Here is a 21605-nt window from a genome sequence, read left to right as displayed (position 1 = left end):
TTGAAGTGTTAGTAATATCATAGGTGAGCCCTTGCTCGATATGACCAAATTTATATGAGTATTGGGTGAAAATTGGGTTTGAACTTAGCCATATCGAGATACATGTACTTTCGTGTTTTTTTTTTTTTTTTTTTTTTTTTTTTTTTTTTTTAAGTTTTGTACCGACTTCACACGCTCATTCCATCTGTACGGCACCACCGTTATACACAGAGCATGTGCAAATCCACCTTTGTATCGACATCATGCACAGAGTGTGTGCAAGTCCATCTTTGTATCGACAGCATGCAGAGAGCATGTGTAGGTCCACCTTTGTATCGACTTCATGCAGAGCATGTGCAAGTCCCGCTTTGCTCTGATAGCAGCGGCCAAACTGAATGTATTGGTCAAATCTCGCGGGACTCACTTATGATATAGTAATATCATAGGTGAGCCCTTGCTCGATATGACCAAATTTATATGAGTATTGGGTGAAAATTGGGTTACACAGCAGACCTCAATACTATAAGCTAGTATAACGACAACACACTTATAATTCCCAAATTCTAACCTTTAACATTCCCAATACTCACCCAAAACTTAAAAATTGTCTTGTATAAATGAAGAAGTCAAAATTCTTAAACAAATGGAAGTTTTGAGTCCATGACAAAACTTGAAATATCGCCATCTAAGCAAACATCAAAAAGTTAAGAAATTTCAAATGAATACATCCCATGCAGAAAACTGATAAAAGCAAATTATGCCAACTGCTAACTATTCCGTGTACTTCTTGTGTTGTTTCCGAGACTTTCACGTGCATGCTCCATACCATGAATTTTAACAAACGTGTGCAACCTATGACTTAAATTAAAGTGTTAATATTTTCAGTTGAACTGCTCTTATGTTTGTAGACACCCAGAGCGAACTATCTGTTATGCAGTAGTTTTTGCATACTTCAAGAACGATCAAGTGGTGCATGAGCTCTAGATGGTTTTTATGTATTACATCGGGTGACTAAGAAATGTTTGGTGTCTTTGCCCTTTATCCCTTATTTCCCATAATCAGGTTAATACTCTTGAATATTCAATACATCCACTACATGTATGAAATAAAAAGAATGTGTAGAGAATGACATGTGTAATATGTTGTCCATTTTTGTCCATATAAAATCAGATGTTGTTTAATTACCAATGAGACAACAAACCAGCCAAGATCAAATGTTGTTGATGTAAGCAATTCGCATATCTAAATAGAACAGAAACCACAAGTCTCCCTCTAAACTTAAAAAACTTGTTTTCAAAACAAATTACGTTAAACAGATTATGAAAAGTAATATTTATTAAAGAAAAGTGTATTCAATATAGTACGTCTTCACAAAATTCAATTTTAACATACATGTACAAAATAGTAATACATAATATCCCTCGAAAAATAGAGGCAAGTCCAATTTAAAAAAAATTCTCTATTTTTACATACCTTCATACTTATAGAAATACATAATATCCCTCAAAATACAAGCTAGTCATAGTCAATATACATAAAAGTAGTAGTACATAATTCCCTCAAAATACAAAAAAATAATTAAACAAGCATCAAAAGTAACAAACTTTTACTCTAAACACTTCAAATTGTCACTGAAAAGCACTGGAAAGTTTATTGACCTCACAATACGACTCGAATATAGATCTACAAATATTAGATTCAGAAACCCCTGTATTAGCCATGATGGAACTGACTGACCCTCTTCCTACCATACTTGACAATCTACTATATCTTTGGTAAGAGGACGAAGAAGACCAACCTATATGCTGCATGACGTCACTTGTAGACCCCCCTGACAAAGCTAAAGTAATAGCACAAGCTCCCCGAATTCCATGAGGGGTCTCACCGTCGTAAATATCGAGTTTCTTTAAATATTTCAAGCGATCATACATAGCATTCTAAGATACAGGATTGTCAGTAACATCTTTTCGATTTTTACTCAAAGTACGGAATAAATAACCAAACCGTAAATCAACCCCAAGTGCCCTGGCACCTTCAACATACCTTTCCAGTGCTTTAACTGGACAAATTAAAGTATCATCAAATCTTAAGATGGAAAATTCATTCACTTTCCCTTTTCCAAGTGTTTTGCCTACTGTGTGTGAAAATAGAAAACCGTCACCATTTGGTAATAATTTAACCTCTTGTGAAATACACAAGCCCAAGTCATTCGCTCTGTCCCCTGAAAAGTATTGAACTTTGAAGAAAGCTTGATCTCTAAGGAATATGAATCTTTCAGAGGATTTCAAAACAGGATCCAACAACAAATCATCAATATGAACACTAATTGATCGGAGTTTGTCTAAAAACAGAGGTTTTGCCTGTTTTTGTACAACATGGGATTTTGACTGCTCAAATTGAATAGCATGCAAATATTTGTCTACCTCTGGACTACACACAGGATTACCAATTTTAGTTATTTCATTCCACTCAGAACCCCGACCATTAGATTCAAATATAGCTTTTAATTGCCCTAGCATAGACTGAACAGTTCCCGCTGCTAACCTTAACGGACACTGACATGAATGAATACCCAACTTACCAAGAAATTCACATGTTAAGTCATGTACTTGCGTTTTCCCCTTTGAATCCTTCATGACCATAAATCGCCTTACATCTAAAGGGGAAGCGGTTTTTAAACACTTAACAGGTTCACCTCCAAATAAAAACTTCTCAAACTCTTTTTCCAGCGAAAGTTTTTTCTTATTATAACTAGTGCTTCCAACTAAACTGTCTAAATATCTCAAACGCCTTTCCACTGAACAATTACTCGTGATTCTTTCCGAACTTTCAATCAAAACGGGGTTTTGTCCACATGACTGGCAAAATTGATACCCAACATCATTTGCATAACCACACACTAAACACTGTTCTGCTGGCAGCCAAACTTGTGGTACACCATTCTACAAAAAGGTGAAACTAAAAATGAAGTCGTGCGACAATTAAACGCCATGGTAAACCATTAGTGTCCAACTTAAACCCTTTAGTAGATGGATACAACAGGGCTTTGTGTTCATTTCGTTCAGCTAAAACATTCCATACTGACACATGTTCCCAGAAAAAAGGCCACCACACTGGTCTTGGAAACAACTCAGGAACCACAAATGTACAACTCTTAACCCCAATCTGAGCACAAAACTTCAAAACGGGAAAAATTAAACAAAAAGGGGGGAACACATAAGGTTTTTTTTCCAAATTCAAGTCCTGAGAAAAAACATTAACACCATCTGAAAGAACTGTGGGGAATGGTGTAAAATGTTTTAACGGATTACCATTAGTATCATTCATAGCATTCGAGTCTAATGCCATCAAATCTGAAGTGTGGGGACCAAACCTCTCTTCAACAAATTTCCACTTCATAGGAGATAACATAGCATCTGATAATCTCAACTTTCTGGACTCCCTGTCAGCGGGGTTTCTACTAGAACTAACATATACAAGACGTAGGTCCATGTTAACTGTTTTTGAAAGAGTGAATATCTTTCGCAAAACTCCATCCAACGAGGGGTCTCTACCTCCTTGATTACTCCAAGCATTAACTACCGCAAGATTATCACAAAACGCGTCCTAGCAACTAGCAGAATTTTGAAAATAAGCAGGTTGGGGAAGACTTGAATCGTAACAACGACCCCTAAAATTTCCCTTAAAATGTTTAAACATGGGCCTAATATCTACCCCCTGTTTAATCCAGTCCAAAATTTCACCAGGACAACCTATTTTCTCCCATTGTTCTGAACAATACATTAAATTTCCTGCTTTGAAAAAATTAGGATCTAAAAAAGACAGATCCTCAAAATCATAGTCGTTACCATTTACAACCTCTTCAGCACTTGGTAAGCAATCAGAGGGTTGGGTGATCTCTCCTTTAAAATTTACTAAAAGTATGTCACTTTGCTTTCTTAATTTAACGCTAAGTGGATCGAAACCCGATTTTAACTCCCAATCTGGAATTTCTGGCTCAAACTTTTCTTTCTTAGCCAAAGGTTCATGATCCCTGATATTCTGAAATTAACAAAAAAGAAAATCTTTTCAACTCTGAAAAATTGCTTGAGATTTATAAAATAAAATAATGGAGAGAGACACTCAACCCTTGCCCGCGTGAAAAAATTTACACTGGAGATCGAAGCTCATGGGAAAGGGAAAGGCATCTAAAAGATTAAAATTAAAAAATATACAAAATACATAATTGTCTTTTGTCATCTTTGGACAATTTGCAATAAAATGTCCCGACTCCTTGCAAAAATAACATACACCGTTTGACACTCTCCTGCCTCTACCTCCTTGCATTCTTGGAGGCCTAAAACCACCTGAATTATAGTTTGGCCCTGGATAAAAATTAGGATACGGGAAACCAAAACCTGGATTCTGATATCCATATCCAGGAAAAGGAAATGCAGGAGCTCAAGTAAGTGGAGCATCTAATATATCCTGCCTCTCCTTTGAACCTGATGGTTCCTCGTATTTTTTAGATTTTGCCAATCTGAAATTAAGGAGGAAATCTTCTTGTCCTCCTGGGAACCAAATAACTTTAAGACGAGCCCTCAAAAATCAACATTATCTTCGTATTTTTTACACATTGAAAAAGATTTTGAAAATAAAGAACAGTCCTTATGGTTCGCTTTGTTAGCTGCATCAACCAACATTTCGATGTCCGCAAGTAATACTCCCGGTGTTGTGAGTTTTGGTCTTGCTGCCAAAGTTCTAACGTAAGATAGTGCTTCATCTACCTTTAAAACCTTTGAATTTTTCTTCAACTCATCCAGGTCTTGTCTCATTGCTTGCAGCTGCTGGTTTGTTGTGGATGGGTCTCCCTGAGCCGCTTTGCCATCACTTCCTACAACAAACAAAACGAAAAATAATTAAACTTCCTTGCAACAGTTTTTAAATATATATCAAAAGGAAAATCAAGAATATCAAAACATACTAGCAATACAAATACAGGACAATGTCTTGCTCTAAATAACATTCGTAAGCTGTAAATGTAGGAAACCATGAAAGTAGTGCCAACATTAAAACAAAATTAAGTGTAAAACGAAATAACGAAAAACTATATAAAATTATCAAGTCTTGTTTTCTGTAAAAAAATAAGTTTACTTAGCAAAGAAATCCAGATTTCTTGAAAATGCAACAAAACAAGACTAGATCTGTTGCCGTGAATGATAAATGTTGCCGTGAATAATATCTCACTTAAATAAACAAAAACCTACATAAAGGTCCATAAACATCAAGTTACAAATAAGGAGAGATTATCTTCGATAAACATTTAATAAGGGCTAAATTAGAACAGACGGACAAGCAAACTTATCCAAAGAAAAAGGTAAAAAGAAACATTCATACCTTTCGCCGCTGGTGTATCTGTACTCGGATTACTAGTACTTAACCTCTGACCTCTAGCACCAACAGAATTGTCCAACAATATACTTTCATGCACTAGAAGTCTCACATTCTCAATATTGTCATCCTTCCCACACAGAACAATTAATACATCTTTAACGGATTCACCTGGAATTAAATAAGGCACTAATCAATCAAACGGAACAGATACAATTTCATGTATGTGTAAAAAATCACGAACCGTGAAAAGCGAAAATCACGGAGGTAACTTGCCAAGTTCCTGTCAATAAAATCATAACTTCTGATGACACTAAATAACAAGAATTAACATAAAAACCTAAGGCTAAATTTATCGCACCAGATGCAGATCTACATTTCTAACAAAGTGTTTGTTCAAAAGAGCATTATCGGTCAAATGAAGCTAATTAAATTATCAAAAACAAAAAATTAAAGCCATATTTACTTTGAATACAAGGTTCTCTGAAAGTCTTAAGAAAACGTTATAATAAAATATAAATTACCTGTCAGCTTCTCAAACTGAGCAATTAATTCCACTTTTGTTAAACTCTCTAAAGGTTCATCTTTCTTCAGTCTTGACAGCTCTAAAACCGCTTCTGCATCTGCGTTTTTTACCCTCAAAATGATCGGGATTAAACTTTTACCCGCCAGGGAGCAATTTTGCTTCAATACCTGAGCCATAGCTGAAATTAATAAAAATAAATTTAGTAACCCCATTACAAATCCGCCATTAAAAATCGTGCAATGCGGACTGTCTTCGTCATAAATTGAAGATACAAATATCTTTTTCTAAATTAACGTATGAACATTCAAAAAAAAAAAAAAAAAAAAAAAATAAATGCTCTTAAACTCCTAGAATGAACTAAACCAAAAACATTCTCCTTCAAAGTTATTATTTCCAATACCTCGACAATAACGCAAAATTCGGAGCTTTCTTCCCCCTAGATATATTTAACAAAAATCTCTGACAATATCTTCATTTAACGCTGCAACCTATGCAAACGCCACTTAAAGCTTTAAATCATACAACACTTCCCGACATACAGGACAGTTCTCAATACGCGTTGCAACCAATGCAGACGCAAACTCCATTTTAGTACATTAATTATAAAAACAGCATTAAACCACAACTACTAGCTGTTATCAACAAAATACATTGAAAGCATTAACTACATTTAACTAGATTTAAAAAACTTACTTCCACAGTAAGAAACTTCTTTACTTTAAACACTACAACCACGCTCTACTCAAGAGCTGTTAAAGTCCGTGCTGTCACGCTTGATAGCAGCGGCCAAACTGAATGTATTGGTCAAATCTCGCGGGACTCACTTATGATACTTAATGTGTTATAAGTTTCAAAACTCGCGATTAGATTAATGACAGTGCAGGCCAGCGGACGTTCATCATCATGTTAATGGTTCTTTCATATGAAACTGTCACACACGGCGTTTTAAAACAATTAAGCGAAAGGCTTTGAGGTAGATCTCTATAATTGAGGGTTATTCTTTTTTAACACAGAATTTATAGAAAGAAACACTTGAAGCTTTCTAAATCTTTTTTCTCTGTCGTCTTAATTTCGAAACAGGTAACACAGAAGAAACGGTTACTTATCACAACAAGAGAGTAACATTCCACAACGGTATGGGTAACCAGTGGTTAGGGATGACGTTAGATGTAGAACCTATCAACCACTCGTCAATTATAGTAAGTATTTCGGAATCAAGAGGTATTTGCAACATCGTTTTAAAAAATATTAATTCAAAATTGGCTTCATACACTGTCATTGTAAAATCATTTGTTAATAAAGGATAACCGTTTGCAGAGCTGTATCAACGATTGATGTTTTCTGTATATTTATAGTATTTTTTATATTTTATCAATAATTGTATGATAACAAAAGAATGAGTCGCACCCAAACTCAATCAACATATCTAATTGATGGGCCTGTATAGTATTGCACACTTTGCAAAAAAGGTTAAAATGTCTAAGTTTTGGAAGTTTTGTTATTTATTCGGAAAAGTATTGAAATACAAAGAAAACAGTATATGTTTAACCTTATCACATTGGAAATAAGGATATCAAAAAGCAGGATATAAAGGTATATATTTTTCTTTGCATATTTCAAGAGAGCATCGAATTCTCAACTTCATCAACCAACCAATCAATCAATTTAGGGTGTGTAACAATCGTTAATGGGGATAACGTAAACAAATAGAATGAAATTCAAAACAGTATGGCTGTGGCCATTGATTGACACATTAAATTCATCCATTGACTGGGACAATTTAGGTGAACGTTTGTATGTAACGACCACTGCTCACTATGTACTTTTTAAAGACACTTAAACTATGGGGTCACCAAAGGTTCTCAACACCTTAATAAAGTAATTCGAAAAATTAATGAGAAATAACACGATGTTTTGATTTATATCAATTATATAAATTAAAACATAAAGGTTATTCCTGATTAATTTTTCGAATTATTTTATAATTAAAGGCGTTAAGAAACCTTTGGTGACCCCACAGTTTAAATGTCTATCGCAGGTACGTCGTGAACAGTGGTCGTTACAGAAAAACGTTCACGTAAATTGTCCCAGTCAATGTATGAATTTAATGTGTCAATCAATGGCCACAGCCACACTGTTTTGAATTTCATTCTATAGTTTTCCGTATCAAAGAATATTTGCAGTTTCTTAAAAAACAACAACACCCAAAGTACTTTGGACGATGGAATACAATTATATCGTGTTATGATCTAGTATCGGTGTCCAAGAAAATAATCAAAGTTAAAGGCAGTACACAAAGACACCATCTTTTGCAATGACTAGAAGACAAGGAAAAAAATATGAATCCAGAAAAACAAAAAGAAACAACTAAGAATTGATGTGAACTAAAAGCATGACGTGAAAAAATCATTCCCCAGAACGAACAAACATTTCAAGGTCAAATAAATTTACTCTACCAGATTTGTGCCCCGAGATGGAAGGACTTATATTTGGAGAGAAAGATGAATGGTACTTACCATATGAATGGAATATGTTACCTGTTGAGTTCAGACTTATCAAGTCCACCTAAGGTTCTCCCAGCACTAACTAACTTGAAAAGACTCGTCAACAGAAAGAGTGGTTATGTTGAGTTTTCAATGGGGGAAATGGGACTTTCAGCAGCATACTCACAGGTTTGTTTGATCTTAGAGAATTTTTTCCTACACAATTGTTGGAAAGTAGAATTGTATTAAAGTTACCTTTTTTATGCACACACCTAATCGGTCGTCAGATCTCCATTCGTACGGTGCAATTCCCGCATAAAAGTGATGAAATCAAATCTTAAATCAAATGAATTAGAAAGAACATTAATTTTCTCTGTGAACAGATCGAGCAATTTTGCATTTTCGTTAGTTTCAATGAGAAATCCGAATCCGATTGTGAGAGTTTTAATCAATTCTTTGGAGGAAAATGTTGAAAATCAATTTTTTCAATAGACATTCGGCATTACTATATGAACCAACTCCTCTTTTTGACGAATTGTTTTATTGATATGATGAAGACTTCATACATGAGCATTCCAGGAAGGCAAGTGAACACATCTTTCCCTTCGAATTTAAAATAGAAACTATAGATACCACTAAAAACTGTTTGATATTTCGTTTGTTGATTCATTATTTTCGTGGGTACTAATTTTCGTGGATACAAAAAAACTTACATGTTCGTTGATATTTGATTTCGAGGTTTTGCGAAAGTCTACATAGCCTGTAGAAAATTTGATATTCGTTGATCCTTTGATTTCGTGGTTTACCTGTACCCACGGAATTCACAAAAACTGGAATCCAACGAATAATGATGAATCCACTGTATGTCGTTATTAATTTTTATGACATATGTTTTTGTTAGTTTCTCTTCGACTTAAAAATTTTAGTTTTCCGTTTGGTATCTACCATCTCTTTTTTATAAACATTTTGAATGTCACGAACATCACTGCAGAGACGTTAATTGCCGCATTGTGTATCTAGTGCGTTACGGTTAAGGTTAGGTTGGGATGGGGGTCGAAGAGGACATAAGCCATCTTTGGTTGGAAAATATGCAACTTTTTATCATAAAGTTGTTCCAACTTTGTTCGTCATATTCCGTTATTTTTTAATTACGTCCATCCAAAAATCATACATGGAACCACCCCTGCAGTACAATTTTGTACCGTTAATATTATGGAAATTTGATCCATGAATACAAAACTTCGACAGGTATTGTTCAGTGAGGTGATAGTAGTATACTCTCATGTACAATCAACTGTTATGATTATTATAATTAAAATGAGACCAAAGAATGATGTCATCATTGGTTTTAAGTTAATATACTGTATACATTATTTATCTAGGAAAATGGAACGTTGTTGTTTGGATCTCCTGGTTTAAATGATTGGACAGGTTAGATTTATAGGTTTTCATAGTTGATTACACAATAAGAAGTATAAATGCATCGTTGCATGTTGCATGTTTCATCAAATGCAAGTCATAAACCTTAACTGCAGATAATCTATAAATATGGCATTGTTAAGGTCCTGGCAGGTTTGAAAAACCTTGAATTCACTGAGTAAATTTTGTTTCATAAAAGGTCTTCAGGATTTTCCAACAAATATTAATTGCTTTACAAATAATGACTTATGATACATATGGTATCGATAAAAAAGCAAACACATCAAAGATACATTGTACCAGGCTTAAAGTTTTGGTATGCGAGGAACGCGTTTCGTCTACATAAAACTCATTGGTTCCGCTCGAAACAAACAGATGAAAGGCCGAATAATTAAAAAGGTGGCCATAGGAGAATTGAAAAAAACCCCCCCCAAAAAACCCCCAAAAAACCCAAAAAACCCCAAAAAACCAATCAAACAAAAAAGAAGAATTGTGCCAAATACGGCTATGGATATACATTTTTGTAGTTGTAAAACCTATAAAGACTAAGAATATTTAAATATTTCATAAACAGCGTATCGATGTTATTTCTGGTCACCTAGGAAATGATGATTATCAAAACATGAATACAGAAAAAGATTTAAAACTATATGAAAAGAAGAATATATAAGAAAAGGAAATTAGGACCATTGAATAATGTGAATTTATATATAAACGGTTAATACAATTAACTTCAGTCATAATACTTATGTGAAAAGCGACAATAATTACATTCCGACAGTGTCATATCCTCATGGGTGTTCAAGGTTATTATATATCCCTACAGTAGTGATAAAGAATTTGTCCTTTGCAGGGGGCGTTGTAATAGAAACCATATCAGGAGAAAACAACGTAAGATACATAGAACCATCGATAAAAGAATCTATGAATGGTTATAATGGTAAGTCAAGAAATATTCATATAAAGTAAAGAAGGGAAAAGTATACGATTTTCATTGTATAAAATAAAACAATGGTTAAGCCAAAATATTAAATCTTGGAATATTACCCATAACTTTTCAATGACCTGGGTAGCACTGTTTAATTATTGACGACAACAATAATGTGATAAACTCTTTAAGTTTTCCTTTTTTCTAGGATATTCAATAACGACGGGGAAATTTGTTAGTAGAAACAAATTTAGTATAGCAGTAGGAGCCCCTAGAGGTGGTAAATATAACACTGGAAAGGTAAGCCGTTACTCCAACTGTTAATACTCTATTTTTTTCAGCAGAAACAATGATTCAAATTACAACTATACTTTTCGTCCATGTACGTCACGATATAAACGTGTTAAACGTGTTTCTCTGTTAAGAATGCTCGCGCATCTGTTTCAAAATAACAAGCTTTTTAAAATACCCACATAAATTGATAGTATGTAAATTAAGCTACTTAAAAAAAATGAAATGTCCGTGTCATTGTTTTTTTAAAGTAAGGACTTTAGTTTATAAGATTTTCAAGAATGACTTTTAAAAACAGACAGAATAGCATTGCATTGACATAATTAGATGATTCCGAGCATAGGACAGAAAGTCTAAAGCAAGAGTAGCGTATATCCTTAACGGACAAATATACTGTGTGGGATATACATCAATTGGACACTACTACACAACATATGGATTCTATCAATTTGATTAAAATTATAGCTTTGTGTGATACGTACCGGTACGTTATAATGATAAAACTTGGTCGAATCTAAAACACAAGTGGACGATATTAAGATTAATGAAAACATAATTAGAACATTATTATCTGTAATACCACAAAGGAACACAATAGTAAGTAATTAAACATGAATAATTTGATTTTTCTTTCAGGTATTGCTGTATACCAGCGAATCTACAGTTGGTCCGTTATCATCCGTTGTTGGAACACAGGTTAGTTAAAACATATTTTATTGCCCAAAAATGATAAACAGATAAGACACCACTTCCTAACGTCTCCTCCAAATAGATATAACATGGAAAACAGGTGAATATATACAATGATTTGAATCTTAAATGACCATTTAACTACATATAAGAACAATTTGAACGCCGAAAAGGCCTCCGAAAGCTAAAATTTGGGAACAAAACTATTATTAATACATCATATATAACGATTTTATGAAAAGTCAGCACAACTCATGTTGGGAGGATTTGCCTATTTGTCTAATCACTGAATAATTCATATTCACTGACATATTAAGATTTATAAATGATTACAACATCTAAATATATTGTTTTATAAAAATAAAATTGTTGAACCATTGGTCGTATGTTCATACTCCCCTTGATTGGATTACATGGTAACATCGTTACTAAGAGTTCGATTGAATCTTTGGTTTGCAGTCTCATTAAGATATACCATCATCTCCCTTATTTTATATTGTAATGTATTTAGACTTTCTATTCATGCAATGACTTATAATTGTTTACTGTTGACACATTGTCACTTGTATGGAGAGTCGTCTCATAGGCACTCATTACAAGTTTGCTTATTCATATTGTCGTAGTTTTCTTACACAAGTTAGAATGCATTTATTATTGTTTAACAGACAGGTAGCTATTTTGGAGCAGCCTTATGCAGTTTAAATATAGAAGGGGACAAACTAGACTACCTTGTTGTAGGGGCTCCGATGTTTGCAGATAAGAGCCCAGAAGAAGGCAGAGTGTTTGTGTTTAAATCTCATGGGTTGGCAAGTAATGTAATTCTATGTATTTGTCTAGTCACTAAATAATGATCCACATGATATTCAAGTTGACACAGCAAATTTCGTACATTTGATGATATTGCATGGCTTTGAATGTTAAACTAGCTTAATTAGAATGACATGAAATGTGATTATATATAATAGTATATTTTTATCACATTTAGCTCGGTTTCAGAAAGGCATCAGTTCTCAAGGGTCTTGATAAACCATATGCCAGATTTGGAGCAACAATCTCTAACATTGGTGATCTGGATAAGGATGGATTTGAAGGTTTGTAATGACAAATCATTACTTGTGTAATAATTGATAGTTTTTATGCCCCACCTACGATAGTAGAGGGGCATTATGTTTTCTGGTCTGTGCGTCCGTCAGTTCGTTCGTTTGTTCGTCTGTGCGTACGTTCGTCTGTTCGTCTCCCTTCAGGTTAAAGTTTTTGGTCAAGGTAGTTTTTGATGAAGTTGAAGTCCAATCAACTTTAAACTTAGTACACATGTTTCCAATAAAAAGATCTTTCTACTTTTAATGCCAAATTAAAGTTTTGACCCAAATTTCATGGTCCACTGAACATAGAAAATGATAGTGCGAAGTTCAGGTTAAAGTGTCTGGTCAAGTTAGTTTTTGATGAAGTTGAAGTCCAATCAACTTGAAACTTAGTACACATGTTCCCTATGATATGATCTTGCTAATCTTAATGTCAAATTAAAGTTTTGACCACAATTTCACGGTCCACTGAACATGGAAAATGATAGTGTGAGTGGGGCATCCGTGCACTATGGACACATTCTTGTTTGAAATTTTATTCATTTGCATTAGATTCTTAATGCATTGCACACAACGGATTTATTATCACACATTTTAGGTGAATGTTTACTAATACAAATACATATGTAATCATTAAAGATAAACTTCTATTCCAGCAGTAGCAAGACCCGATTTGCAAACCCTTTCGTAGAACCAGATATTCCTCAACATGACTGTAGTTCTGGTTATTAAAAAAATGTCGATATTATCACAAAATGCTGTAATAAACTCATCACTGTTTTTTTTTTAATTCTTTTTAAAATCATATGAAACCTTATAACAAAATGGATAGTTTTCATTTTTAAACTTGTGTACATATACTTTTTTCTGAAGAAAATTCTTTAATTCGTTCACATTCAGAAGAAGTTTACTTTTTTTTAATTGCTTGCTTCCAGGAAGCTATTCGCCTGACATATTTTCCGTATGCAAAGTGACCTTAAGTGACCCTCCTCGTAAAAATCTGGTGATCGCAATATGCATGGATCTGTCACTGAAATAAGCTATTATCTCATTTTGTACATGTTAAACACGTGCTCAATATCCATGCGTGTTTGTTAATTGTTGACAAACGGATGACAATCGTTAAACTTCGGCTTCAAAACACGAAATTTAATTACCTGCCATATGTTAACAACAACACTGACCTATTGAAAAAAAAAATGACGATTATACGAAATTTATGCGAAAAAAATGATAAAATCGTGCACAGAAGAATAAGTTTATGATGTATGTATGCTTTGGATGAAGAATTGGAATAACATTATTTTTCACTGATCACTCGTTTCATATGACTTTAAATAATACAAGTACACACCCGTGATATCGCGGGTCCGTGACTGAATTAAAGTATATAACTATGCCTAAGCCTTATTTTAGTAATTAGTATTGTCATCTGATAAAGTCATGTCGATTATAAGATACAAAGTTTTCTCTGCTTTCAAATCTTTCTGTTTGAACCCGTCGACCTGGAACTTATCAATTATTGGTAATATTAATTATTTGGAAAACAAAAGGTCCTGGCTATCCAGGAATGGAGTATTTTTTAATCAACAGCATTGTCCTATATTAGTTATCTTATAAAGTCTTGCTGATTGCTGAATAAAACTACAATAGGGAACAATTTGACAATGATTGAATTTAGTAGTGTCAGCCCTTTGATTATGACCCGTGTATATAGCAAAATCCTTAATACACCGTTTGGTGGTGCGCCTGTCAAATGCGGAACGTACAGATAAGGTAATAGCTAACAGGTGAATATACTATTGGTATCGGTATCGGATTCGACCCGGAACTTGTTAATTATTGGCAATATTAATTATGTGGAAAACAAAAGGGTCTGGAGTGGTGTAATTTTTAATCTACACCATTGTCCTATATTAGTTATATATAGAGTTGAATTCTTTGATTTGTCGTTTTTACCCGATGACGGCTGACACATTGGACCTCGTAATTTTAGTATTATAGATAATGTATTATTGCTTGATGTAAAATGATTTTGGCTGTTTCTGTCTTCTTTATTACGGTAATTTTTCTGTTTGATTAAATCATGATTTTGTAATTGAACCATCCGATGTCCTGTCAACTTATGCTAGGAAAAGTTGTTAATGGTCTTTTTTCCATGCTTGGACAACTTCATTTAGCTCTGAGCTCCATTTGATTTTGTCCAGTGACTCTTATTTTACAAGTATTAATCTTAGCTGCTTATTAATTGATTTTGTTGACATTTTCTCCCTGAACTTCTCTCGACTAGCTACACATATATATGGAGAGTTGAGGGTTTCAATGTTGTATTTGACTAGTAGATTTATAAATTGAGGTTGGTACGTAAAGGATTTATTCCCATAGCAAAAATCCAATGATGTTTTCACAAAACTTATAATTAAAATGTTTTAATCGTTTTGTAAAGCAAATAACGACATTTGATGACAATTCTGATATTATTTAAAATTTTTGCTTAATCATTTCCTACAAAAACGCTTCTATTGAGAACCGATCATCAGTTCATATAAAGTATTTCCATTTTTCCATATTTGAAGGGGAGGTAACGTTTAGATTTCATACTGGAATAAAGTATATATGCTATAGATTGTTTCAATATCGCACAGATAATCAACCCTCTCCCAATAAACTCCCTTATGTTTATATATGTACCTCGAATAGGTACACGTTTGATACATAAACACAATAAAATACTATTTATTTCTTTCTATTGTACTATGATTAAGACCAAATAACAAAGTAAAAGTAAACCATTATATGTCAATGTACGGTCTTCAACACGAGCATTGGCTCACTCCGAACAGCAAGATATAAAGTGCCCAACAAATAACTTGTGTAAAACCATTCAAACATGAAAACCAACGGTCTAATCTATATAGAAAACGAGAAACGAGAAACACTTATGAACATCATCAAGAAACGACAACTACTGAACATCAGATTCCTGACTTAGGATAGGTGCAAACAATTGCAGCGGGTTTAAACGTTTTGATAGGTACCAACGTTCACCCTTATCTGAAACACACACTATAAAATATCAATTTAAATGGCTTAACTCAATCAAAAGACATATTATGTTGACCCTGAATTAAGATATGATTGGTTTACAGATATTGTCGTTGGTGCACCTTATGAAGAAGAAGGCAGAGGATCAATATATATCTTTAATGGTTATAAATTAGGTTTGTGGAGCAAGTTCACAAAACATATTACAGCCATGGAGATAGATCCAGGAATAAGAACATTTGGTATATCATTTTCCAGGCCATATGATGTCGACAGAAATAATTATTCAGGTATCACAATTTAAAAGTTATTTTGAATTCTCATTTTTATTTTTTTAAATAATGTAAGAAATTCACATAGAGGTTAAATCAAGAGTACTTTATTACAGCTACCAGCATTTCTGTGATTATCGACCGTTCCGTATTATTTTCTATAAAGTTGTCGATACATCAAACTGTCCCTTTTCCATATTTGTTTTAAAGATCATGAAATCCAAATCGAGCATGAAACAGTTGCTAATGTGTTCTTTATCTTTTATGTTTTTTGAATTTTAAAGATCTTATTGAAAGGATCGGGGGAATGTAAAATCCGAAAAAGAATGACAACTATCTGTCAAGTTCAAAGATTTAAAACTAGAAGTACATGCGTGTTGGTCGTCATTCCTTTTCTAACCACTACCAGTTATTTTTTTCTGGATACTATTTATGAATTAATTATTTTAAATCTTGTTGGCTTCATTCACAAGGAATTTATCCTGTCCGATTGATAACTTACACGAATATCCAATTCAAAGATAAAAACAAATCTTTAAGTTTAAATAGTCCTTCTTTCAGATATTGCAGTCGGTGCCTACAATTCTGATCATGCAATTGTCATGTGGACAACACCTTTAATTGACATGTCGGAGACAATATTAAAAGTTACACATTTGCAACCAGTGAATGGCTGTATCATTCATGATAAATTACAACCAAACTGTACCAACCAAACTCTTCTACAGGGAAACTTGATATACTGTTTATTGTTCAAAAGCGACAAACCGAACTCACCGACCAATGTTAGTAAGTAAAATAGACTATAACAGGAAAATGCAGATAAAGGATGAAAATTAAGTAGAATTAATAAGTATATTCATGCGATTGGATGTACTGATAATCACCACATACCTAATATGTCTGTTTGTTTTGTTCACACATATTTGTCAATATAATGGATTTGATGCGACTGTCATACAAGTGAGAGTTAATTAGCTAGCTTTAAAACCAGGTTTAAGCCACCATTTTCTACATAGGAAAATGCCAGTACCAAGTTAGGAATATGACAGTTATTATCCATTCGTTTGATGTGTTTGAGCTTTTGATTTTGCCATTTGATTAGTGACTTAAATTTTCCCCAGATTTCAGTTTTATTAAATACCTTTCAGGGAGGTATCTTAAGTAAAACGATGGACATATTAAGTATAGGGTCTCATAAAAATGAAGGCACACAACTTAAAAAAAAGAACAGATAAATATTACTACACATTTTACATATCTGTATCGAATAAAGACGGCAGTAGTTTACTTTTGTTCAAATCTCGTAAATCGATAAAAAAGAAACAAATCAAGGTTACAGAATTTGAGGGAGTGGCAGTTAATCCGAAGGAACAATACCGGTTGCGTCTCGTGACATGCATACGTCAACCGCAATACGAACATGTCACAATCGGGAAAAAAGACACACTCGGTCAAATAGCGTTCCATGCAATTTTATTTACATTTTACGATCTAAAACCACGAAGACTTGTCGTAAGTGAGTTGAGACACCGACACATCGTTCCAGTCAACCAATCCGTGATTTTAGTTTGTTGGAGCAATGTTTGTATAATGTATGAACTTGGCTATGTAAACGCCATACGACGGAGCAGTGAGTATGTAACGACTGAAAATGAATTTGAAATATAAAATCATCACTTTGTCATAGATTCTGTCTGAATTCGTCCATTATGCAACATCGAGACAAACATTAAGATTTGAAGCAGACCTTTTACTTTCGATCGTTTCTTTGATTTTAAGTTTACCAAAATATATGAGATCAAGCAATCATTAAAACATGGGGTTTTGAGTTACAAAACGTCATAAACCAAGGGCCTCTTTTTCGTTCGTTTTCGATTTGTCGTCTCTTAAATTTCTTTTTCGTTTTGTGTTTTCACGATATTTGATCCTTTTGAACTATTAAAATATGAATTGATTTATACATTTTAAAGTTGAGCTTTAGTTGGATGATTGCAACGATTTGCATATAGTTTGTTTCCCGTTTGATTATCCGGTGTTTGGTGGATGGTTATTTATTACTTAAAAGAACATTAAATATTTTTCTTTATTTAAAACATATAAGCGGAATTATGAAACATTATTAGCAGTCAGTTTGGTTAATTTTTTCAAAATAAGCAAAAAACATTGCGGATGTGTTGTTTACTTGTAATTTAATACTTAACCTTAATTTGAAGAAACGGGCGTCTGGCGTAAATACAAAATTTAATCCTGATATCTATGATGAGTTTATTTACAACCACTGGGTCGATACCACTGCTGGTGGAGTTTTAATATCCCGAGGGTATCACTGGCCCAGTAGTCAGCACTGTGCTGACATGAATTATCATTGATATGTTCATATTTATAAATTAACTGTTTACAAAACTTTTAAATTTTTGAAATACTAAGGCTTTTCTACCTCATGAATAGATTACCTTAGATGTATTTGGAAAAACTTTTTGGAATTTTGGTCCTCAATGCTCTTCAAAAGAGGGACGAAAGATACCAAAGGGACAGTTAAACTCATCAATCGAAAATAAACTGACAACATCATGGCTAAAAACGAAAAAAACGACAAACAGACAAACAATAGTACACATGACACAACATAGAAAACTAAAAAATAAGCAACACGAACCCCATCAAAAACTATGGGTGATCTCAGGTGCTCTGGAAGGGTAAGCAGATCCTGCTCCACATGTGGCACCCGTCTAGTAATTCAGTGGTTGTCGTTTGTTTATGTGTTACATATTTGTTTTTCGTTCATTTTTTTTACATAAATAAGGCTGTTAGTTTTCTCGTTTGAATTGTTTTACATTGTCTTATCGGGGCCTTTTATAGCTGACTATGCGGTATGGGCTTTGCTCATTGTTGAAGACCGTACGGTGACCTATAGTTGTTAATGTCTGTCTTTTGTGGATAGTTGTCTCATTGGCAATCATACCACATTTTCTTTTTTTATATAATTCGGTAGGTCACATTTATGAAAGGGAAGGGGATTGTAGTTACGACGTAAGGAACATATCCGATATCATTTATGAAACGGTTATTCCATAACGGTCAACCAACTCGTGATGGCGTCCGTAAAGTTTACGAAGAGATGATTTCAACTTCACCATTTGGAACTCTTGATTAAATAGCTTCCGTGTAAGTAACAACCCTCTATCAAGAAAATCATGATAGGAAATGCAAGCACGGGAATATCGTATCAATTGGGAGATATATACACCGTATGCAGGTGCTACTGGAATGTTGCTGCTTAGAAATGGAAAGTTCACAATTGGAAAGCTGAAATCATCTCTTTTGTGTAAAGTTTTGTTTTCAAGCGACCCTCATTGTCAATTTCTAGATGCAAGGCAAGATATGAACTTCGTACTTTATTTTGCCTTTTTAACTTATTGGGATTCGAGTTTAACTGATGAGTCTTTTGTAGACAAAACGCGTGTCTGGCGTAAATACAAATTTAATCCTGGTATCTATGATGAGTTTATTTTTAAACTTAATTTGAAGCCGTATTCATAAGCACTTCAATTCGACCTTTGAATATAGCTTATAAACAGATGTAATAAGCATGTTTATGTGACACCGGAATTCTTCGGAGGTCATTTTGATGGTTAATTATACGGCGGAAAATACACAAAAATGCCGATACATTGTAACGAGTCTTGACATTGTTAATTGTTTATCAAAAAAGTTTTGTAATCTTGAATTACGTTATAGCATGAAGTAAATCAAATCTGAGTCTCGGAGTCAAATCGGTTAACAGGAATTTGATTACTAATAAAATTGAGAATGGAAATGGGGAATGTGCCAAAGAGACAACAACCCGACCATAGAGCAGACAACAGCAGAAGGTCACCAACAGGTCTTCAATGCAACGAGAAATTCTCGCACCCGGAGGCATCTTTCAGCTGGCCCCTAAACAAATATATACTGGTTCAGTGATAATGAACACCATACTAAACTCCAAATTGTACACAAGAAACTAAAAGTTAAAATAATACAAGACTAACAAAGGCCAGAGGCTCCTGACTTGGGACAGGCGCAAAAATGCGGCGGGGTTAAACATATTTGTGAGATCTCAACCCTCCCCCTATACCTCTAGCCAATGCAGAAAAGTAAACGCATAACAATACGCACATTAAAATTCAGTTCAAGAGAAGTCCGAGTCTGATGTCAGAAGATGTAACTAAAGAAAATAAACAAAATGACAATAATATTTAAATAACATCAGACTACTAGCAGTTAACTGACATGCCAGCTCCGGACCTCAATTAAACTGATTGAAAAATTATGTCTTCATCATATGAATATGAGGCACAATCCTCCCCGTGAGGGGTTTAGTATCATACCATCATAACATATATGAGAAGAACATAACCCGCGTCAATGATGAGTTTGTGTTGCATAATTTTAATCACTGTGCTTACGATGAGTTTATTTGTATTAACCAAAGAGCTCCATAGCAACTACTCAAAATATTAATTAGAACAACAGATCACACAACCATAACCAAACGTCTGGTCCTCCTCGTCACAATGATGATTATTCTAAATGTAACTTACCAACAACTGGTTTATTAATAATAAATGTGTTTAGTTCCGATGCAAAGACCCTATAAGTGAATCAATATTAACGCCAAAAATATGCAATCTTTAATGACCTGACAACAGTATCGTAACTATATCCCTTCTTAATAAGTCTATTTAAAGGTTTTGTTAGCTTCTGAGGTGAATACTGACATTTTTGTGCTTTATAAAGAATATTTCCATAAAATATTGGATGTGAAATACCTGAACGTATGAGAAGTCTGCATGTTGAGCTATATTTACGAATGATGTCCTTATACCGATGATAAAATTTAGTAAATAATGTATATTCAAACTTTTGTGGTTTCTTTTACAGTAGTAAAATATCAGGTTGTATTTGATTCAACTAGAAATAATTCCAGAATTTTTGGCTATAACAAAAGCAACAATTTGATAAAATTCACAACTTTCACTGGGAAGCGTAGGATTTATGTCAACAGACGAGCATGTGAAAATACTACAATATATATACAGGTAATTATCTTCATCTTTTATAACAGCAATTCCAACGAACGTGTAAAAAGGAAATCGGAAAAAATCTAGAGAAAAATATAAAAGATAAAGACAAACTAAGATTCTGATTTGATAATTTAACAAATTATAAACCTGATATTTATGATGAGGTTTTACATGTGAAATTTGATAAATTGTCCAGTCACTGTGGTCAAAATCGTTCATGATTGGAGTATAAATGACTACAGGATAATTAATCATTTTAAAATGAATAAACAAACTTTCAGAAAGTCTGTAATGTATAAATGATACAGGATTTTTATTATAAATAACTATTCTCTGTGTTACTGTATCATCCTAATATTTGCCACCCTCTCAAGTAATAAATATATTATTAAAATATTAAACAGAAGAAACCAAGGGAACATTCAAAACTTGTAAGTCGAGATAAAGTGAC

At 33.7% G+C, this 21605-nt stretch overlaps 2 protein-coding genes across 6 annotated transcripts in view; one reads left to right on the top strand and one right to left on the bottom strand.

Moving 5' to 3' along the window:
• Positions 1-21605, top strand: part of LOC143064764 (integrin alpha-4-like) — a 46050-nt gene that overhangs the window by 15459 nt on the left and 8986 nt on the right. For 2 of the 5 annotated variants that reach the window (XM_076237845.1, XM_076237841.1), the window contains exons 3-13: positions 6956-7074; positions 8335-8547; positions 9741-9789; positions 10631-10717; positions 10914-11005; positions 11633-11692; positions 12352-12501; positions 12672-12777; positions 15918-16103; positions 16635-16874; positions 21012-21169. In XM_076237845.1, the coding sequence (XP_076093960.1) occupies positions 6956-7074; positions 8335-8547; positions 9741-9789; positions 10631-10717; positions 10914-11005; positions 11633-11692; positions 12352-12501; positions 12672-12777; positions 15918-16103; positions 16635-16874; positions 21012-21169 (1460 nt within the window). The remainder of the gene's footprint in view (positions 1-6955; positions 7075-8334; positions 8548-9740; positions 9790-10630; positions 10718-10913; positions 11006-11632; positions 11693-12351; positions 12502-12671; positions 12778-15917; positions 16104-16634; positions 16875-21011; positions 21170-21605) is intronic. The other 3 variants (XM_076237842.1, XM_076237843.1, XM_076237844.1) reach the window with 3 other exon arrangements.
• Positions 4248-6231, bottom strand: LOC143064766 (uncharacterized). The gene is made up of 3 exons (XM_076237848.1): positions 5874-6231; positions 5356-5520; positions 4248-4852 (listed from the first exon to the last, which is right to left on the bottom strand). Exons 1-3 carry the CDS (start codon positions 6085-6087, stop codon positions 4560-4562), a joined length of 672 nt encoding a protein of 223 aa, XP_076093963.1. The 5' UTR covers positions 6088-6231; the 3' UTR covers positions 4248-4559.

Source organism: Mytilus galloprovincialis, chromosome 2 (assembly GCF_965363235.1).
Source record: "Mytilus galloprovincialis chromosome 2, xbMytGall1.hap1.1, whole genome shotgun sequence".
Taxonomy (NCBI): Eukaryota; Metazoa; Mollusca; class Bivalvia; order Mytilida; family Mytilidae; genus Mytilus; species Mytilus galloprovincialis.
Note: the sequence above shows the minus strand (reverse complement) of the source record. Positions and strands in the feature narration are given on the sequence as shown.

What these genes read in the sequence shown, in the direction of transcription:
- LOC143064766 (XM_076237848.1), bottom strand. Translation starts at nt 6,087, where the DNA reads ATGGGGTTACTAAATTTATTTTTATTAATTTCAGCTATGGCTCAGGTA. An exon ending in TCAGTTTGAGAAGCTGACAG is followed by an intron (nt 5,521 to 5,873) that starts GTAATTTATATT and finishes ATTTAATTCCAG; the next exon opens with GTGAATCCGTTAAAGATGTA. An exon ending in AGATACACCAGCGGCGAAAG is followed by an intron (nt 4,853 to 5,355) that starts GTATGAATGTTT and finishes TGTTTGTTGTAG; the next exon opens with GAAGTGATGGCAAAGCGGCT.